General features: G+C 44.9%; 1 protein-coding gene across 5 annotated transcripts in view; it reads left to right on the forward strand.

The window, feature by feature from the left end:
• The window catches only part of LOC122555394 (cell adhesion molecule DSCAM), a 706,376-nt gene that overhangs the window by 606,916 nt on the left and 78,373 nt on the right, over window positions 1-21,087 (forward strand). For all 5 annotated transcript variants that reach the window (XM_087992496.1, XM_043701363.2, XM_087992497.1 and 2 more), the window contains 5 exons: window positions 8,220-8,373; window positions 11,043-11,160; window positions 12,007-12,170; window positions 18,404-18,502; window positions 19,972-20,160. In XM_087992496.1, the coding sequence (XP_087848622.1) occupies window positions 8,220-8,373; window positions 11,043-11,160; window positions 12,007-12,170; window positions 18,404-18,502; window positions 19,972-20,160 (724 nt within the window). The remainder of the gene's footprint in view (window positions 1-8,219; window positions 8,374-11,042; window positions 11,161-12,006; window positions 12,171-18,403; window positions 18,503-19,971; window positions 20,161-21,087) is intronic.

The raw sequence follows: 21,087 nt of genomic DNA on the forward strand, positions 1-21,087 counted from the left end.
GGGTTAAAATCAACGAGGTAAAAACAATGACTGCAGACGCTGGAAACCAGATTCTGGGTTAGTGGTGCTGGAAGAGCACAGCAGTTCAGGCAGCATCCAAGGAGCTTCGAAATCGACGTTTCGGGCAAAAGCCCTTCATCAGGAATAAAGGCAGTGAGCCCGGAGCGTGGAGAGATAAGCTAGAGGAGGGTGGGGGTGGGGAGAGAGTAGCATAGAGTACAATAGGTGAGTGGGGGAGGGGATGAAGGTGATAGGTCAGGGAGGAGAGGGTGGAGTGGATAGGTGGAAAAGGAGATAGGCAGGTAGGACAAGTCCGGACAAGTCATGGGGACAGTGCTGAGCTGCAAGTTTGGAACTAGGGTGAGGTGGGGGAAGGAGAAATGAGGAAACTGTTGAAGTCCACATTGATGCCCTGGGGTTGAAGTGTTCAGAGGCGGAAGATGAGGCGTTCTTCCTCCAGGCGTCTGGTGGTGAGAGCGCGGCGGTGAAGGAGGCCCAGGACCTCCATGTCCTCGGCAGAGTGGGAGGGGGAGTTGAAATGTTGGGCCACGGGGCGGTGTGGTTGATTGGTGCGGGTGTCCCGGAGATGTTCCCTAAAGCGCTCTGCTAGGAGGCGTCCAGTCTGCCCAATGTAGAGGAGACCACATGGGGAGCAACGGATACAATAAATGATATTAGTGGATGTGCAAGTAAAACTTTGATGGATGTGGAAGGCTCCTTTAGGGCCTTGGATAGAGGTGAGGGAGGAGGTGTGGGCGCAGGTTTTACAGTTCCTGCGGTGGCAGGGGAAAGTGCCAGGATGGGAGGGTGGGTTGTAGGGGGGCTTGGACTTGACCAGGTTGTCACGGAGGGAACGGTCTTTGCGGAAGGCAGAGAAGGGTGGGGAGGGAAATGGTGGTGGGGTCTGTTTGGAGGTGGCGAAATGTCGGCGGATGATTTGGTTTATGCGAAGGTTGGTAGGGTGGAAGGTGAGCACCAGGGGCATTCTGTCCTTGTTACGGTTGGAGGGGTGGGGTCTGAGGGCGGAGGTGTGGGATGTGGACGAGATGCGTTGGAGGGCATCTTTAACCACGTGGGAAGGGAAATTGCGGTCTCTAAAGGAGGAGGCCATCTGGTGTGTTCTGTGGTGGAACTGGTCCTCCTGGGAGCAGATATGGCAGAGGTGGAGGAATTGGGAATACGGGATGGCATTTTTGCAAGGGGTAGGGTGGGAAGAGGTGTAATCCAGGTAGCTGTGGGAGTCGCTGGGTTTGTAAAAAATGTCAGTGTCAAGTCGGTCGTCAGTAATGGAGATGGAGAGGTCCAGGAAGGGTAGGGAGGTGTCAGAGATGGTCCAGGTAAATTTAAGGTCAGGGTGGAATGTGTTGGTGAAGTTGATGAATTGCTCAACCTCCTCGCGGGAGCACGAGGTGGCGCCAATGCAGTCATCAATGTAGCGGAGGAAGAGGTGGGAAATGGTGCCGGTGTAATTACGGAAGATCAACTGCTCTACGTAGCCAACAAAGAGACAGGCATAGCTGGGGCCCATACGTGTGCCCATGACCACCCCTTTGGTCTGGAGGAAGTGGGAGGATTCAAAGGAGAAATTGTTAAGGGTGAGGACCAGTTCGGCCAAACGAATGAGAGTGTCGGTGGAAGGGTACTGTTGGGGATGTCTGGAGAGGAAAAAACTGAGGGCTTGGAGGCCCTGGTCATGGCGGATGGAGAAGTAGAGGGATTGGATATCCATGGTGAAGATGAGGCATTGGGGGGCCGGGGAAACGGAAGTCTTGGAGGAGATGGAGGGCATGGGTGGTATCTCGAACGTATGTGGGGAGTTCCTGGACTGGGGGGATAGGACAGTGTCAAGGTAGGTAGAGATGAGTTCAGTGGGGCAGGAGCATGCTGAGACAATGGGTCAGCCAGGGTGGTCAGGCTTGTGGATCTTGGGAAGGAGGTAGAACTGGGCAGTGCAGGGTTCCCGGACTATGAGGTTGGAAGCTGTGGGTGGGAGATCTCCTGAGGTGATGAGGTTCTGTATGGTCTGGGAGATGATGGTTTGGTGATGGGGGGTGGGGTCACGGTCGAGGGGGCAGTAGGAAGAGGTGTCCTTGAGTTTGGCGTTTGGCTTCAGCGGTGTAGAGGTCAGTGCGCCAGACTACCACTGTGCCCCCTTTATCCGCTGGCTTGATGGTGAGGTTGGGATTGGAGCAGAGGGATTGGAGGGCTGCGCGTTGTGAGGGTGAGAGGTTGGAGTGGGAGAGGGGGGTCGACAGGTTGAGGCGGTTAATGTCCCGGCGGCAGTTGGAAATGAAGAGGTCAAGGGCAGGTAATAGGCCAGCGCGGGGTGTCCAGGTGGATGCAGTGTGTTGGAGGTTGGCGAAGGGGTCCTCGGAAGATGGGCGGGCATCCTGATTGTGAAAGTAAGCTTGGAGGCAACGGAAGAATTGTTCGACGTCATGGCGTGTATTAAATTCATTGATGCGTGGATGGAGGGGGATGAAGGTGAGTCCTTTGCTGAGGACTGATCGTTTATTCTTGGTCAGTCCATAGATTCACATGTTAGCCCTCTTGTGCATTCAATACCCACGTGTGCCGAATGTAACATGGACATAGTATCCTGGTGTTGGTGTTGGATGTTTTTTGCTCTTGCAAGTGACTGGTCGTGATACACCAAGTTAGTTTCTGTGTGGCTAAAGTAAACAAATAATCTTCAGAACATGCAAAACAGAAATAGCTAGAGAAACACAGCAGGTCTGTCAGCAGCTGTGGAGAAAAAAACGTCCTCAGGTACTTCCTTAATGTTGTCAGGAAATCCCCTGGATACTGGTCTGTTGCAACTTTAGAGATGCTTAATGGAGTTCCTGATTACATCCATTCACATCGGCTCTGAAAGAAGTGTAACAGACTTACCTTACGAGTGTCATTAAATTTGATTGATTTGTTGAGTCATGCCTGGTCTGGTCCACTACAGTGGGTGTGGACTGAATCTCATAATCTTGATCATACTGACATCTGTGCATAGATGTGCATAGAGCACACCTTCCACTACTAGACCTTTGGGATCTACCAGGTTGAAGATTTTAGGACGCCAAAGTGAACTTGTGTGTTGACACTGCATTGTGATGGTCCCAATGTACAGAATTGGTGATATATTAAGTGCTGTGAGACTGTCTATCGTAAGTAGTAACATACAGTGCCATTTGCTAAAGTATATGTATTTCAGAGTGTATAGTGTTAATATCTTGGAATCAGCTACTGTGTTGATTTTAGCTTTTAAGGTGTATAAGCCTATTTTTTCAGTACATATGATGTTAATGGTCGTAAAAGCTTCTCAGCACCTTATACCATTGACATGATTTGTGAGAAAACAGGATGAAAGCTTCATCTTCCAAAATTGGCCTTTCACGCATTTGATTTTCCACTTCAGTGATGTGTTTGCATTTGTACATATTCCTGAGACTTCCCTTGCTGCCCTTGTTGAGGTGCTGTACTGTCTTGTTGGCCACCTGTGTTTTGATGTAGGACTTGGTTTTGCTTTTGGCATTAGACTTTCTGCGTGTGTCACATACTTTGCAGATCTGTAAAAGCTGTGAATAGATTTTGGGTAGGTGTGACAAACAATATCCATGACAGGTCTTGTTAATTTGGTGCATGTTACTAACCATAGCAAGAGAGGTGGCTGCACCTAAAGTGTTGAATCCATGTTGACTTACCTCAGTCTGCCTTCAAGCAAAACACCAATAGTATCAAAGAAATCACACTCTCACCTGTCATTATGGCATCTTGCAACAAAATTGAACTCCTGGAGATTCTGTCTATGATATAAGTTGAAAGCTGTTAAACCTGAAGTTGAATAGTGCCTTGAGCAGGTCTTTGAATACTTCCCAGATTATTTCTGGATCTTCCTTATTGTCAACAGAGAGACTGAGTGCGCTAATGCTGCGAATTAATTCCTGGTGCTAAATTGAGGGAACAAAACTGCTGAAAATAACCAATCTCAGCACACAGGTAGACTACCTTAGGTTATCATGATACATTTTAGTGTTTAAATGCTGTAAGTGTAATCAAGAGGGCTCTGTATTTATAATGAGCCTTTGACTACCATTTTATGATTTTTAAATAGGAAAGCAAGCTGATTTTTCTTTGTGAGAGACAGGGCTTCGAGCTGGACAGAACTTGTACCTGACACAGAAGCAAGGTCTGTCTTCTGCCTATTAAATCTGAAGGTCTTGACTGGGAGAAATCAGTGCTGTTATTTTCCAATAGCTCCAAGTCTACGGCTGTCTGATTTTCAGAAGGGTTTCCATGTGTCTGCGACAAAGAACTTAGACTCATTTATAACTGAGACCACTATACCTTACCACCATGATCTTTCACTATGTTGGACACTTTTGCCTCCAAAAAGGTGTTTGCATCTGATACTGCAAAAGTTGTTAGCTTTTTTTTTTAGATTAGATTACAGTGTAGAAACAGGCCCTTCGGCCCAACAAGTCCACACCGACCCGCCGAAGCGAAACCCACCCATACCCCTACATTTACCCCTTACCTAACACTACGGGCAATTTAGCATGGCCAATTCACCTGACCCTGCACATCTTTTTGGACTGTGGGAGGAAACCGGAGCACCCGGAGGAAACCCACGCAGACACGGGGAGAACGTGCAAACTCCACACAGTCAGTCGCCTGAGGCCTGAGCTTCTGTAACATAAGAACTGAATATGGGTAACACTTTAATAAAAGATTCAATCGATGTTTGGTATAGAAGTATATTCCAGTCATAGGCACTTCACAGAGATGTAAACATGTCATAAGCATGTCATGCACCAAATGGTCCTAGTTAAGATGGAAACTTAGATCTTTATATCCTTGGGTTACATGTTATGATATGGTGATGATATCATAAGCATGTCTCTTAAAGGTATCCAGAGTACTAGCTGTCAGAAGTTACACAATAACCATTATCTTCTTGAGGGCAACTGGAGAAGGGCAATAAATGCTGGGTGACATCAATATCCACATAATTAGGTGAATAAAAAATGACTATCCTTACATTTTCCAATTTTGTTCAGTGTCATATAAGTCTATAATAACATTTCTCTCAAGCAGCTTGGAGAGTATTACTCAATTGAAGTCTCTATATAAATGAAAATGGTTGTTGTACACTTCCTTGGGGATTACTCTATATATGCTTCATGTCACAATCACAGCTACAGGATGTTTCCTGAGCCTATCCTTTGTAATGTAAAACAATCCTGAGTTCTTCATGAGCAGATAGGCCTGAATATTTTACAGTGAGAGCCCTCAGTTTTGTCGTATGCCACTTATCTGAGTATAAATTAGTAAGCTCTTTGATTAATTATTTACTGTTTTCTTAACCTTTGCCTTCCTTAGATGTTCTGTTAATCTAAAAGGAGCAACTATTTCATTGTCATCAGCGGAAGAAAATGTGCATTACTCTGCAGTGAGTCAGACCGGACCATTGCTGTATTCTGAAGTAACTAATATCCTTGACTTCTTTTGAAATTCTGGAAGGGAATGGAAAATCATCTGTCCTTACTCTATCTGCCCCAGCATTGAATACTCTTGAATGAATCATCATCCCTTAGCTGAAGTTACCTTGTGTGGGTTGGATTCCCATTCGGAAGATTTCTTCATAACACGAGACCTGATTTCAGCTTTCACCAACATCCTTCTATTTCACATTATGTTGATATACTTCTCTGTATTACTGTTTAATATCACATGTACCTGTAAGGTTTGCTAGAATAGCTCAATAAGACTATCGCACAGAATTAAGCATGCTCTCCCCTCTTATTTTATTCAGTCATTGTCATCACAAAGAGCTTAGCCCTACTTTGCCCTACAGTGTGAGAGTCCTCACTTCTGTGCAGTAGGCAGCTTAACTGGGTATAAATTAGTGAGCTCAGTGTTTAGTGAGGTTGGCTCCTTTCAGTGTTACCGAGCAGGGATGTACATGAACTGACTTTAAACCTGATCCTCAAGCACTGAGGTCTTCTTCATACATGCTTCTATAGTGACAGTATTGTACAGGGTGGTCTTCTGTCAAGCACTGGGTTCCTGACATCCTTACCAGCTATTGTTCTGCTGAAATCAGGCAATCAGGCACAGAGTACACCTTCAATAACAAGAGAAAATGTTTGGAAATACTTAAGAGGGGATGAGAAATAGAACTCTGGGCTGAGAAATAGAGAAATCACTAACAGGAAACACCTCTTTTTTTTAGATTAGATTCCCTAATCTAAACAGGCCCTTCAACCCAACCAGTCTACACCGACCCTTCGAAGAGCAACCCACCCAGACCCATTTCCCTCTGACTACCCTAACACGACGGACAATTTAGCATGGCCAATTCACCTGACCTGCCCATCTTTGGACTGTGGGAGGAAACCAGAGCACCCAGAGGAAACCCACGCAGACACAGGGAGAATGTGCAAACTCCACACAGACAGTCGCCCAAGGCTGGAATCGAACCTGGGACCCTGGTGCTGTGAGGCAGCAGTGCTAACCACTGCACCACCATGCCGTGACTTTGTGTAAAATGTTTACCCTCACTCCCCAAACCCCTGACCCCACCCACCAGACACTTGAGAAACGTTCCACTGATATTAATTGAGGATCAACCCTTGTATGTTGCTACATTAAATTACTCCATGTGAGTACAGTCGCCACAAGACAGATATGTTCTGTGTCTTACCCTGTTAATAATACACAAGAACGTAGGAATAAAAAGCCCATTCTCCCCTGGTCTCTGCAAGTGGAAAAAGGTATTCTAGTGAACTGAGGTGTTTTTTAAAATTCATTCACTGGATGAAGCCATTGCTGGCTAGGTCAGCATTTATTGCCCATCCCTAATTGTCCAGAGGGCAATTAAGGGTTAATCACATTGCTGTGGATCTGGAGACACATGTAGGCCAGACCAGGTAAGAATGTTAGATTTCCTTCCCTAAAAAACATTAGTGAACCAGATGGGTTTTTTCCAACAATCGACAGTGGATTCATAGTCATTGTTATACTTTTAATTTCAGATTTTTTGTGTGTGTGTGCGTGTGTCTGTGTATGTGCATGTATGTATACACGTGTGCCAGGTACTTGTGTTACTAGCCTGGATTTGTACACTGGTTTGCTGTGAGAGTCACAGATGATGAACTATCCAATTGTCACTCCCGCATTGCAGCTAAAGGGAATCTTTATCTCTAAGTGCTCGAAGTCAGCAGCCAACATTCATAGGAAATGAAAGAAAAGAATTTCAAAATTTCAGCAAAATTTCAACTGTGGAATAACTGTGGCCATCACTATAATACCATTACACAGAGGAGCCGGTGTTAGACTGAGGTGGACAAAGTTAAAAATCACACAACACCAGGATATAGTCCAACAGGGTTAATTGGAAGCACTAGCTTTCGGAGCGCCGCTCTTTCATCAGGTAGCTGATGGGCAGCACTCTGAAAGCTAGGGTCTGGGTGGGTTACTCTTTGGAGGATCAGTGTGTACTGGTTGGGCCAAAGGGCCTGTTTCCACACTGTAGGTAATCTTGTGCTTCCAAATAAACCTGTTGGACTATAACCTAAGGTTGTGTGATTTTTAGCTTTATAATACCATTGACATTGTAAAACATTTCCATGTGTTTCACAGGAGTATGATCAAACCAAATTAGATGTGGAGCCAGGTAAAGGAGGTATTAGGATAGGTAAGTGAAAACTTCCTCCAAAGGATGAGTCTTCAAGGAGCAACCTAAAGGAGGCAAGATACATGAGGCAAATTATAGAGAGGGAGTTGAGAGCTTCTAAAAGCACAGAGCAATAAGTATCAGGGAAGCTCCAAAATCCCTTCAAGTTTGTTAGAATTTTCTATTAAATAATCCTTCAGGCTCTTTGCTTCCAGGGAATGGAACTTGTTAAACCAAATATCTTTGTTTTGTTTGTTTCTTGTCATTGACAGTCATACTGACCTTAGGGTCATGTCAGACAGTGTGGGCTCAGCCAACATGAGAATCAGCAGCCACCGACTTTTAAGTTCCACAGCAAAAAGAATGTTGGTTTACCAATTGCCAACACACCGGGGCCCTCCCGAATTAAACTTGTCACAGGCATGAGGCATCTTATTGTTGGAGATCAGTATCTTTTCAATTGATTGACAAAGCTCTGTGAAAAGTTGACACTTTAATTGATCTTCGGTTTCTGTGAGGCACCAGTAAGTGGCTTTGTTTTCCTTCCCAGATAATCAGTGAATTTGAAGCCTCACCGGACTCATTCTATTACCGCATTCCTAACCTCAGCCAGAACCGCCAGTACAGCATCTGGGTTGTCGCAATCACTGCAGCAGGGAGAGGGAACTCCAGTGAGATCATTACTGTGGAGCCACTGGCAAAAGGTAATGTTCTAGAGTGGCTTTGGTGACATTTATACCTCAATCTGACGCAGTCGGTCCCCCACTGTGATGTTCTGTGTTGCACAAGTCGGATTTCTTATGTAGCTGCTCTAGTCTGTGTGGGACTCCAGATCCACAGCAATATGGCTGTCTCTTAAATGGCCCTGGGATGGGTTGGCAAGCCACACAGTTCAAGGGATGGGCAACAAATACTGATTTTGTCAGTGATGCTCACTTCCTAAGAAAGAATAATAATTTGCTGTCCTGAGTATGATCTTCCCAGCCTAGCCAATGTTTGAATTATGTACATTGTAGAAAAAATAATCTTTCCCCAATTACCAGTTGAAGGTCTGTGTCCCAGAAGAAATTAAGAAGTGATTTACCCTCCTGGTGGATGTTTTTTTATATGTTACTTCCATTATTTTTAGGATTTTACAGGCCCTCTGTGCATAATACAAGCCCTTCACTTGAGGTCAGATTAGGAAGGAGCTTTGTACTTTAGATTGTTGTGCAGCTCCCCAGTGCATTTAACCCTCTGCAAAGATCCATTTAAGTTGGAGAATTTGGAGGGTTCTGCTCTGGTTATATCAACAGTTACTCAGAAAGTGTTAACAAAGAACAGTACAGTGCAAGAACAGGCCCTTTGGCCCACCAAGCCTGCCGACACATGATGCCTTTCTAAACTAAAATCCTTTTGCCTCTACACAGTCCATATTCCCTGCCTATCCATGTATCTGCCAAGATGCCTCTTAGACATTGCTATTGTATCTGCCTCCATCACCTCCTCTGGCATCGCATTCCAGGCATTTAGAATCCCTACAGTGCGAAAAGAGGCCATTAGGCCCATTGAGTCTGCACCAACCCTCCAAAGAGCATCCCACTCAAATTCTTGTCCCCCCACCCTATTCCCGCAACCCTGCATTTACCATGGTTAACCCCACCTAGCCTACCACGCTAAGCTCACAATTTTTCCTGTCATCCCTAATATTGTTGTAATTAGCCTTCCCTCCCTGCCCGCCCACCCACCCCCATTTTACACTCAAGGACTACTTTTATCCTCATCCAGAAGTGACTTAAACGTTACAGAGTTGTGGTCACTGTTCCCAAAATGCTCCTCCACTGAAACTGGCTGGGCTCATTCCCCAGTACCAGGTCTAATAAGGCCCTTGTCCTTATTGGACCATCCACATATTGTTTCAAAAAACCATCCTGGATGCACATGACAAACTCCCCTTATCCAAATCCGTGGCACTAAAGGAGACTTAGGTCAATATAGGGGAATTTAAACTCACCCAACACAACAACCCTGTTGTTTTTACTTTTTTTCCACAATCTGTCCAGATATCTGTTCCTCTATCTCCCCCTGGCTGTTGGAGGCCTGTAGTACAATCCCATCAAAGTGACTGTATCCTTCTTATTCCTGAGCTCTACCATATGGCCTCACCAGAAATAACCAACTCCTGAGTGACTGTTAAACTGAAGCCCTAACTTAACTCACATACCCCAGCTGCACCTTCCACTGACCCTCACACCTCGCCACCCTACAGACCCTGAGTTGACACCCTGTGACCTGATACAAGCACTCCTGGCCCAACCACCCCGAACCTAACTTTTGCTGAATGAGGTACTCATGCCACGGGACAGATTATCCCCTCGGTACCTTCCACATTCCCCCTACAACTTGAAAAGTTTCCTTACTGTGGAGCCGAAATTCCCTTGCCTGTCCTAGGACCTAGCCCCTTCTCCATCCAAATCTGACACGTAACCCACTCCAGTCCCCATGCCAGGCTGTGACCCCCTTCGACCCCCCTCCACTACCCACCCACCGGGACCCCAACCCACTCCACCACTGGATCCAGCACCTCGTCATCTGTTGAGACAGTACCCTCTCTAACCCCTCCCCTAATTGTTCAGACCTGAAATCTCTCACGGACTCTGAACTACTCTAAGCACTCAAACACTCACCTGATCCCCTTGTCATCCTACTCACCTGCTACCCTAACCCACAGCACTGTCCCCTCCTTGCAACCTATTCCTGGCTCCCTATCCACCTGGCAACTTACTTACCTGGTCCCCTATCCCATTACCCATCTGGCACCTTTCGTACTGGCCCTTTAACAGCAGCTGACAAAGTGGATCTCTGAAATACTTCACCTATACATTAGAGAAACTAGCAGCAGCCTACTATTACAAATCGAAAGATGGTTTGTCTTGCACCCAGCCATTGCAAATGGCGACCTTTCAGAATGGAATTATGGCTCTCCATTTTTGAAGGACCCTGATCAGACTCTCCTGTCAACAAGGCAGAGCTCTCTTGTTTTGTCAGGAAAGGAGCAGTGTGACAGTCTGTGAGATTCCACCCCTTAAGACACCCGGCCCTCTATTTCAATTCAGTCAGCTCTCATTCCCCTAATGAGGGGCCTCATCTACCTTGGATGTTGCTGATGGCTTCTGCGTCAACTTTCATTCTATACTTCGATGAAAGATGCAAAATATGGGAGCTTAGGAAATAGGAACAAGTGTAGGCCATTCGGCCCTCCAAGCCTGCATCCATTGTTCAATCTGACCATGGATGGCCATTCAAATCAGTACCCTGTTCCCGCTTTTCCCCCATACTCTTTGATTCCTTTAAGCAGGATAAGGTTTTAACTTGCTGTTGTGATTGTTATCAGCACCAGCCCGGATACTGACATTCAGTGGCACCGTGACCACGCCATGGATGCGGGATATCGTGTTGCCCTGTAAAGCAGTTGGAGACCCAACCCCTACAATCAAATGGATGAAGAACAGGTAATTGGAGAGTCTGTACCCAGCGTAGGAAGCTGCAGCATCAAAACTGCCAGCTAGGGATGTAACCACTGCAAGTGAAGCACGTGCATATTTCTGGGTGATGAGGGCTGGCCAATTCATGTCTTCATGCGTGAAGACTACTAACCTGCCTACTGACTGGTTAGTAGGCAGCGGAGGCACTGACTACTATTCAAAAGATTGGGGATAGGTAGCAAGCCTGTCTTGGCCACTTCTTGGTGCCCTGACTGGATTTAACCATCATTCCTAGCATCATTGGCCACTGCTGGGACTACAACCAAGCAGGAGCCCTCAGAATCAAAGTGAGTGGGATCATACTCACCAGGACCAATCAGGTGAGTGCTGGGAAGGGAGCGAGTAATGGAGAAATTCACAGAATCACAAAACCCTACAGTGTGGAAGATGGCCATTTGGCCCATCGAGTCCATACCACCCCTCCGAACAGCATCCCACCCAGACCCACTCCATCCCTATAACCTTGCATTTACCGTAGCTGATCCATCTAGCCTGACAATCCGTGGACATTGTAGCATGGCCAATCCACATAACCTGCACATGTTTTTGCTGAGGAAGGAACATGCTTACTTCACACGGCCAGTCGCCCGAGGGTGGAATTGACCTCAGGTCACTGGCACTATGAGACAGCTAACCACTGAGCCACCATGTCACCCCGTTTAATCACTGATGAGGCAGCTAAGAGAAGCTCTGTTTAGCACTCCCTGAATGTTATCTCCGATGAGTTGAACCAGGTTTTGTCTCACAGTTTGTGCTACGTTTGGTTGTCATTGTACACTGTCAGACCAATCCCTCTGCTTTCCTCTGGTTTAGTAATGGAACACCCAGCCCTGTAGTGACCGATGGACGGAGAAGCATCTTTAACAATGGAAGCTTTGTCATCCGCACTGTGAAAGCAGAGGATTCTGGGTACTATAGCTGCGTGACAAGTAATAACTGGGGATCAGATGAAATTCTTCTCAATCTACAGGTGCAAGGTGGGAGTCTTAGATTGTTTTTACTTTTACTCTGAAGCAATTCTGGATTTTATTTTGGTTGGGTGACCCACGTTGATGGCCATTTTACATTTTGTCTTCAGATTTTATTCCTGTAATATGAGCTACACTATTAAGGTACAAGTTTAGATTAGATCTAAGCTTCTAAGTGTGATGTCAAGAAGGACTTCCTCTCACAGCAGATATCAGGAATGTTCTCTTATAAGAAAGGCTATGAAGTCTAGCTTAATTGGAAGTCTCCTTTTAGGAGAAATTTCAGCAATGGTTTTAAGGATTATGGACAAATGCAAGTAGAGTGAGGATGGATACAGATCAGTCTTGAATTAATTGAAGTCCTGTGTAGCCTCAAGTAGCTGAATAGACTCCTCTTCATCCCAAACATGTCCAGTTTCTTAGAGGCGGTTCTAGGCTGGACTTGATCCACACAGCTTTCAATTTGGCAGAGAGAGTAGAACAAGAGGCGTATTTTAGTATTGTTCAAGACCATTACTCAGGGAGCCACAAGCTGAGGATTGTAAACTTGGAAAGGGGTCAGGTTACAAGGAAGCAGAGTAGATGTCTAGATTTACTAAAACAATCACCCAGATACTGTTACAGAAACATGGAGCTGAATATTATTTGGCAAAGTCATTTTCATTGAGTTTCATGGAAGGTGTCTCCCTGCAAGGTCAAGTAAGTTTCCTCATGTGATCATCCCAAACTCATATCGTTAACAATCTACCTTGCCCTTATTGTGCCCCTCTCATCTAATGCTAGCCCAATTTTGTTACTCGCTTTAGACATAAGTATGCCCCCATGCTGGTATATCCCGATATATACCATCATCCCTGACCCCGGCGCGATCTTGGAGTCTCAGCTCTGCACCCATTGAAGCATATGACCAGCATTTGGACTCAGGACACTTGGCCATTACACGCATTTCACACACACAATGAGATGATTGTATATGATTCCAACCTGCACTCTGCGATTGCAAGATTGATAGATGTCTTTTGAAGGATCTACTGTCTCAGAGAAGTAGCCATCAAGCTATCAGGGTCTCTGCTCACTGAGATGTGAGATGAGATAATGTGGGAGGAAGCTAGGTTGGAACATAGACAATGACCAAATGGGTTTAATAGTTGTTTCTTGTCTTTAGTTTACAATACAGTTCTATGTTGGATATTAACTCAGTTTATTGCCCATTCGCTGATTAGAAGTTGGGCTGTACCTGAAAACTTCACCTTGTAATGATATTAAAAACCAAGGAAGGAAGAACTCTGGGGAAACAAACCTTTGAGGCCTTTGACTCCACTATTGTTAATGAGATGATATATGCCTGAGCATTTAATGAGAATTGACACTGGCATTTTCATGCAGTGTTAACCTCTGTGAAAGGTCAATGCTATTCCTAATTACTAATGTGCCTGCAGTGACATTTAGCAAATGGTCAGATGCTAGTGAAGTAGGTCTGACATTACATTCTCCTATTGATATCTATTATATTAAAATCTAATTAATGCAGAGAAGAATATTTGGAGATCAGGTAAGTGATGGGAGAATTTGGTAATCAAAGTTAATGGTTAGATCTATTGGAAATGTTGATTAGTGGAGGCATAAATATGTCAGAGTTTGATAATAAGATTTGCTGGGAATAACGGAAGCAACACTTGAATTCACAAGACATAATGTGCAACATGTAGGGTGGAGTATAAAACATAGCAAATAATGCAGACTATGGAATATGCACTGTGTAGCAGAGTGCAGAGGCTGGATATGGAAAATGTGGGCTAGCACACAGGATGGAGCATAAATTTGTGGAATCCTTACTGTGCAGCTAAAGGCCATTCAGCCCATCGAGTCTGCATTGACCCTCCGAAAAGCAAACCACCTGATCACCATCACCCCACATTTACCGTAGTTAACCCACATAGCCTAAATGTCCATAAACAGGGCTGTTTAACATGGCCAATCCACCTTACCTAACCTTTAGACTGTGGGAGAAGAAACTGGAGCACACAGATGTAACCCAGCCAGATAAGAGGAGAATGTGCAAACTCCACGCAGCCAGTCACCCAAGACTGGAATCGAACCCAGGCTCCTGGTATTGTCAAGCAGTAGAGCTAAGTGCCGAGCCACTATGCCAATCTAAAATCAATTTGTATGCAAGTCGGAAGACAATGTAAAGCAGTGCTCATAAGTACAAAAACTGTTTTTATGTCAGGTCTTTAAAACTACACTGATAACAAAAAATGCTGGAAATTACAGCAGGTCAGACAGCACTCATGGAGACAGAGCAAGCAAATGTTTCTCGTCTAGATGACTCTTCATCAACTTACACCACCGTATGGGATCGCGTCTGGAAGTACAAAGCTTTTGTAAATTCGGGACTCCTGTATAGAATTACCCACAGGTTGGTGTAAGTAACTCGCAAGATGACACTGAGTCATGTGAACACATCATTCTCACCAGCTGGAATCCTGCTAGTACTGTGGTGGTGAGGCGTTTCTACCAGGACCCTACATTCCCCCAGAACGTTTTCCCAGAGTTGGCCTAACTCCAACATTCCCATTGAAATGCCAACAATATTGCTGCCTGTACCAAGGTGCAGGCAGAATCAGACCATGTCCAGAATATGAGAAGAGGAAGATCGTGTGCACAAAAATTAATTTGTGGGATTTAAGACTGTAAACAGTCACAATAATTTGCAGGGTGTAAAGGATTGGAATTAATGTTCTGTTCTGTTGCTGGTGTGCTTTGATAATATTATTGTATTTTTGTATTCAGTCATGGCATTGCTAGCTGGGCCAGAATTTATTGCGTATCCTTAGTTCCCCATGTGAAGGAAATGGTGAGCTGCCTTCTTGAACTGTTGCAATCCGTGTGATTAAGATAGGCTCACAATGCTGTTAGGGAGGGAATTCCAAGATTTTGACCCAGTGACATGAAGAAACCGTGATATAGTTCCAACTCAGAATGGCGAGTGGCTTGCAGGGGAACTTGAAACTGGAGTGTTCCCATGTATCTGTTGCCCTTGACATTCTAGATGGTAGAGATTGCAGGTTTAGAATATGGTGTCACATCAGCCTTAATGATTTTCTGCAGGGCATCTTGGATATGGTACACACTGTTGCTACTGAGCATCAGTAGTGGAGGAAGTAATGTCAAGCGAGTTGTTTTGGCCTGGATGGTGGTGTCAAGCTTCTTGAGAGTTATTACAGCTGCCCCCATCCAAGCAAGTGGAGAGTATTCCGTCATGCTCCTGACTTGTGCCTTGCAGGTGACGGACAGGCTTTGGGGGAGTCAGGATGTGAGTTACTTACTGGAGTATTCAAAGCCTCTGACTTGCTCTTGTAACCACAGTACTTCAATGACTAATCCAGTTCAGATTCTGGTCAATGGCAACCCCTAGGGTGTTAGTAGTGGGGACATAGCAGTGCTGATGCCACTGAATGTTCTGGGGTAGTGATTAAATTCTCTTTTGTTGTTGATGGTCATTGTCTGGCATTTGTGTAGTGCTAATGTTAATCAAGAAATCTAGAATAATAATTGAGAGAATGTGTTCAAGTTCTACACTTAGCAGTTTGACCACTTGATTTCAGTATTTTACCAGGGGCCAGTTTAAAATAAAAGTGACAGTGAAATCATTGCAAACTCTAGTCCTGAAGAATAGTCATGTCAGACTTGAAACATTTCTCTCTGCTACAAACCTGCTGGGTTTCTCCAGCACTTCCTGTTTTTATTAATGAAAACATGGAGTTGTATTAGAAATCAAACTGGTACATTAGAAATGGAAGCCTCACATTTTTAGTTGAAAAATGTGGTGTTGGAAAAACACAGCAGGCCAGGCAGCATCCGAGGAGCAGGAAAATCGACGTTTCGGGCATAAGCCCTTCTTCAGGAATGAGGCTGGTGTGCCAAGCAGGCTGAGATAAAAGGTAGGGGGGTCGGGAATTTGGGGGAGGGGCGCTGGGGATATGATAGGTGGAAGGAGGTGAGGGTGAGGGTGATAGGCCGGAGAGGGGGGGTGGCGGAGAGTTCAGGAAGAAGATTGCAGGTCAAGAGGGCGGTGCTGAATCCAGGGGTTGGAACTAAGATAAGGTGGAGGAGGGGAAATGAGGAAGCTGGAGAAATCTACATTCATCACATGTGGTTGGAGGGTTCCTACGCGTCGTGTGGCCAGGGTCTGGCGATGGTGGAGGCCAAGGACCTGCATGTCCTTGGCAGAGTGGGAGGGGGAGTTAAAGTGTTCAGCCACGAGGCAGTTGGGTTGGTTGGTGCAGGTGTCCCAGAGGTGTTCCCTGAAACGTTCCCAAGTAGGCGGCCTGTCTCCCCAATGTAGAGGAGACCACATCGGGTGCAACGGATACAGAAAATGATGTATGTGGAGGTGCAGGTGAATTTGCGACGGATATGAAAGGATCCATTGAGGCCTTAGAGGGAGGTGAGGGGGGAGGTGTGGGTCCAAGTTTTGCATTTCTTGCGGTTGCAGGGGAAGGTGCCGGGAGTGGAGGTTGGGTTGGTGGGGGGTGTGGACCTGACGAGGGAGTCGCGGAGGGAGTGGTCTCTCCTGAATGCTGATAGGGGTGGAGAGGGAAATATATCCCTGGTGGTGGGGTCTGTCTGCAGGTGACGGAAATGACGGCGGATGATACGATGTATCCGGAGGTTGGTGGGGTGGAAGGTGAGGACCAGTGGGGTTCTGTCCTGGTGGTGATTGGAGGGGCGGGGCTCAAAGGCGGAGGTGCGGGAAGTGGAGGAGATGCGGTGGAGAGCATCGTCAACCACGTCTGAGGGGAAATTGCGGTCTTTGAAGAAGGAGGACATTTGGGTTGTTCAGTAGTGGAATTGGTCCTCCTGGGAGCAGATGCGGCGGAGGCGAAGGAATTGGGAATATGGGATGGCGTTTTTACAGGGGGCAGGGTGGGAGGAGGTGTAATCTAGGTAGCTGTGGGAATCGGTCGGTTTGTAGTAAATGTCTGTGTTGAGTCGGTTGCCCGAGATAGAAATGGAGAGGTCTAGGAAGGGGAGGGAGGAGTCTGAGATGGTCCAGGTAAATTTGAGGTCGGGGTGGAAGGTGTTAGAAAAAGTGGATGAACTGTTCAACCTCTTCGTGGGAGCACGAGGTAGCGCCAATACAATCATCGATGTAGCGGAGGAAAAGGTGGGGGGTGGGGCCAATGTAGCTGCGGAAGATGGACTGTTCCACATATCCAACGAAGAGGCAGGCATAGCTGGGGCCCATGCGGGTGCCCATGGCTACTCCTTTGGTTTGGAGGAAGTGGGAGGATTGGAAGGAGAAGTTGTTAAGAGTGAGGACCAGTTCAGTCAGTCGAAGGAGGGTGTCAGTGGAAGGGTACTGGTTGGGTTGGCGGGAGAGGAAGAAGTGGAGGGCTTTAAGTCCTTCGTGATGGGGGATGGAAGTGTATAGGGACTGGATGTTCATCATGAAGATAAGGTGTTGGGGGCCAGGGAAGCGAAAATCATGGAGGAGGTAGAGGGTGTGGGTGGTGTCCTGAACGTAGGTGGGGAGTTCACATTTTTACCCAATCCAGGAAAGAACCTTGGCCCTACCTTACCATTTGGCACCAAACACCCTGTGAGTCTCTCCAGATACTTCACCCACACTCTGGAATGTCAGCAACGTAATTAAAAGAAGCACCCCCCATTATTCCCTATTCCCCCATCTCTTCAAATCCAGTTGCTTTCACAGGTTCTCACTGGATTGAGAGCTTCAAATTAAATGCTGCCTCATCATTTCTTCACCTCATGCAGCTTCGGTAATGAAATATTTTGCATTTTGTTCATCGTGTTAGGAAAAGTCCAGTGTTCATTTATGATCAGCAAGAATCACAATCTTTGCAAATCTGTTAAAAGTCCACTTGGCAATGTTTGTATGTGAGCATGACACTATTGTAGGTGATACAAGTAATCTAATCTAATCTAATCTAATCTAATCTAAACTATCACAAACATTAGAACCCAGTACAATAGTGTTAAACATTTGTATTCAAGGTTAACTGAATGTTCTTTCTACCCTATGGAGTTGTGCTTACTTTTGAGGTCATTTTATCTCAAAACAGATAATAAATTACATTCATACTAGACACTAGCCAGGTCCTTGTCACTGGCCACTCGGTGATACATAGTTGTTCAACTGCTGAAAGTTGAGATTTAGAAAGGTGAATCCTTTCATTGCTGAATCTAACCCTGTTACTATGTGTTTCAATTGACAGTTCCACCAGACCAACCACGCCTGACTGTGTCCAAAACAACCTCAAATTCCATTATTCTTTCCTGGGTACCTGGGGACAATGGTGGGAGTTCCATTCGAGGTAAGGAAGTCTGCATTCTGTATACAACCACAAACTGTCCCCCCATAGAGTTTATTACATTTGTGCAATGTTATTCACTAATGTACACTGGAGAACCACTGTCCCAAGCAGACTCTTGACAAAAGACCCACATCCAACAATGCAGTAGTCCATGCTGCTATGGAGTAGTGAACTGCATGTATATGCCTATCTTTCATGCTCATTTAAGCTCTTGATTTTGTTCAGTAGAGTTCACTTAAAGAAAGGGGAATAAAGACCTGAAAGACTTTTACTCCCTTCTTATGTCTTGTGTTACAGAAAATTACTTTAGCACAATTTTTGTCTCCATATTGCAAAAGGATATTCAGTCACTTGAGAAGGTTCTAGATGGTTCAACATACCAATGCCGGAACAGAAAAGATATACTTACCAGAAAAGACTGAAGAAGTTGGAGCTCTGTTTTGAAGAAAAGGGAAGGGATGACCTGAGAAGTCTTGAAGATTATGAGGGGACTAGATAGAGTAGACATTGAGGAGGTGTTCCCGTGAGTAGGGAGACCAAGTCTAGTAGCTATATAATATGTATGTATATATAAAAATATGGAATTCTACTATATGGAGTAGCAGAAGCAAAAAATATAGATGCACCTTAGGGGTTGCTATTTATGTATAAAAGGAGATGGGAATAACAGGAAAAATTAGAGAGTGAAGTAGGAAAGGATTCAAAAGGATGGGACAATGCAAGCAGAGAGCATAAACATCAACTGGTAGACATCATTTAGTACCAGGAAGCTACGATGTTTTCACAATGAAGTGTTCCTTTCACAGTACACACTTGAGGAAAATATGCACTTAAAACCAAAAGTTTCAAGTTAACACTGCATTACAGTGGTGAACATTCCACAGCTAAGCTATGGGTGGAAGTCAGGGTTTACAAGAAACTATGTCTCCCCCTAGAGAACAGGATAAAAGTTAACAAATGAAACAGGACCTCCTCACCTTGGTAGGCTCAATTGAGCGATGAATAGCGGCTTCCAGGGGAATCAATCTTGTTTAACTATCCTTTTGTGATCTGTCCATCAGGGATAAGAATGAAATGATGAGGAGGGATTGAAAATTAATGAACTAACCAGAATTATAGCGGCAGCACCCCAATGATCCTGTGTCTGCTATAAATTTGGTTATCGCAAAATGAATAACTTTATAGTTGTTGGTGTGGAACTTTCTCTATACCCAATCCAATTTCTCAGCCAAACTTATCAAGTGGAGCACCCATTATGTACAATATCTTGGGACTGGGAAACACATCAATTATGTTAAAGTTGGGATAAACAAGAACTAAATGTCATATGATTGTCAAGGCACCGGTAAACTTTTAGTCATTTTTTTCATATTAGATCTCAGTTTAACATCAATGAATGCAATTATTTTTTTTAATTTCTTGTCAGCAAACCTTTAAATTTACTGATTGTGTGCGGTCTTCCCCTTAAGGTTATATTCTGCAGTACTCAGAGGACAACAGCGAGCAATGGGGTAGCTTTCCCATCAGCCCTAGTGAGCGCTCATACCGTCTAGAGAATTTGAAATGTGGGACATGGTATAAGTTCACTTTGACGGCACAGAATGGAGTGGGACCTGGACGCATCAGTGAAATCATTGAAGCTAAAACCCATGGGAAAGGTACTTGTTGCTTTTTCACAGAGGGGATGAATATATTCATTACTTATATTAGTGCTTGTTAAAATAGGATGCTGATAGTCTAACAAAAAATAGCTCTTCAACCTTTCCAATTTTAATTTCTTGCGTATCCATGTTTTTGAATGCTCCACCATTAGCAGCCATGCTGAGCTCTGCAATTGTCTCCAAAAGCTTCTGCACTTGTCTATCCCTCTGTCTCCTCCTTTTGCACATTCCTTTAAGATTGATCATTTAATCCTCTGTCCTAATAACTCATTATGTGGCTCAATGACGAATTTTGTTGGGAGGTTTGTAATTCTAACAAAACTGCTAGAAAAATACAAGTTTTTGGTTACCTCTGGAAGAGAGAAAATGAATGATTCCAGATTTCCTACTCCTTTGTGTAAGGTAATGATCATGAAAAGGCGTTTTTGGAGAGTGCGTTAAATCTGATGATTTCATCCGGACGTGACAAGGAAAATTGGGAGAATAGCTCTGGATCACAAAGAGGACAGATGTGTGATCGATGTCTCCCACTAGTCTGAGTGACAATGACTCCTGAGCTCATGTGATTTGGACCTAATTGCTCTCGTGCAATCAACTGCACCTTGTTAAGATAAGATCCTAATCTTGTTAAGATTAGTGGTTGCTCCTCCAAATGAACCAAATAGGCCCAAGTCTGAGTTAGACTCCAATAATGAGTTTTACCTGATATAACAATGCTTCTCTCCTGTAACATAAGAAACTCAGAATGGATATCATTGCATTGAAGAATTCAATAGACTTTTATTACAACTAACTATTATTTGCAAATTATACATTTCTCAGGTACATGAGTGTCTGAGCTAATGTTAAGGTATCAGATTGAAACAGAGGGTATGCTTCCAGTCATGCCTCATGTACCTGAGAATCATGCATCAAGTGATGTGA

The sequence above is a fragment of the Chiloscyllium plagiosum genome, unplaced genomic scaffold (genome assembly GCF_037043375.1).
Source record: "Chiloscyllium plagiosum isolate Xiang-an unplaced genomic scaffold, Cpla_swu_hap1 HiC_scaffold_12, whole genome shotgun sequence".
In the NCBI taxonomy this organism is placed as follows: Eukaryota; Metazoa; Chordata; class Chondrichthyes; order Orectolobiformes; family Hemiscylliidae; genus Chiloscyllium; species Chiloscyllium plagiosum.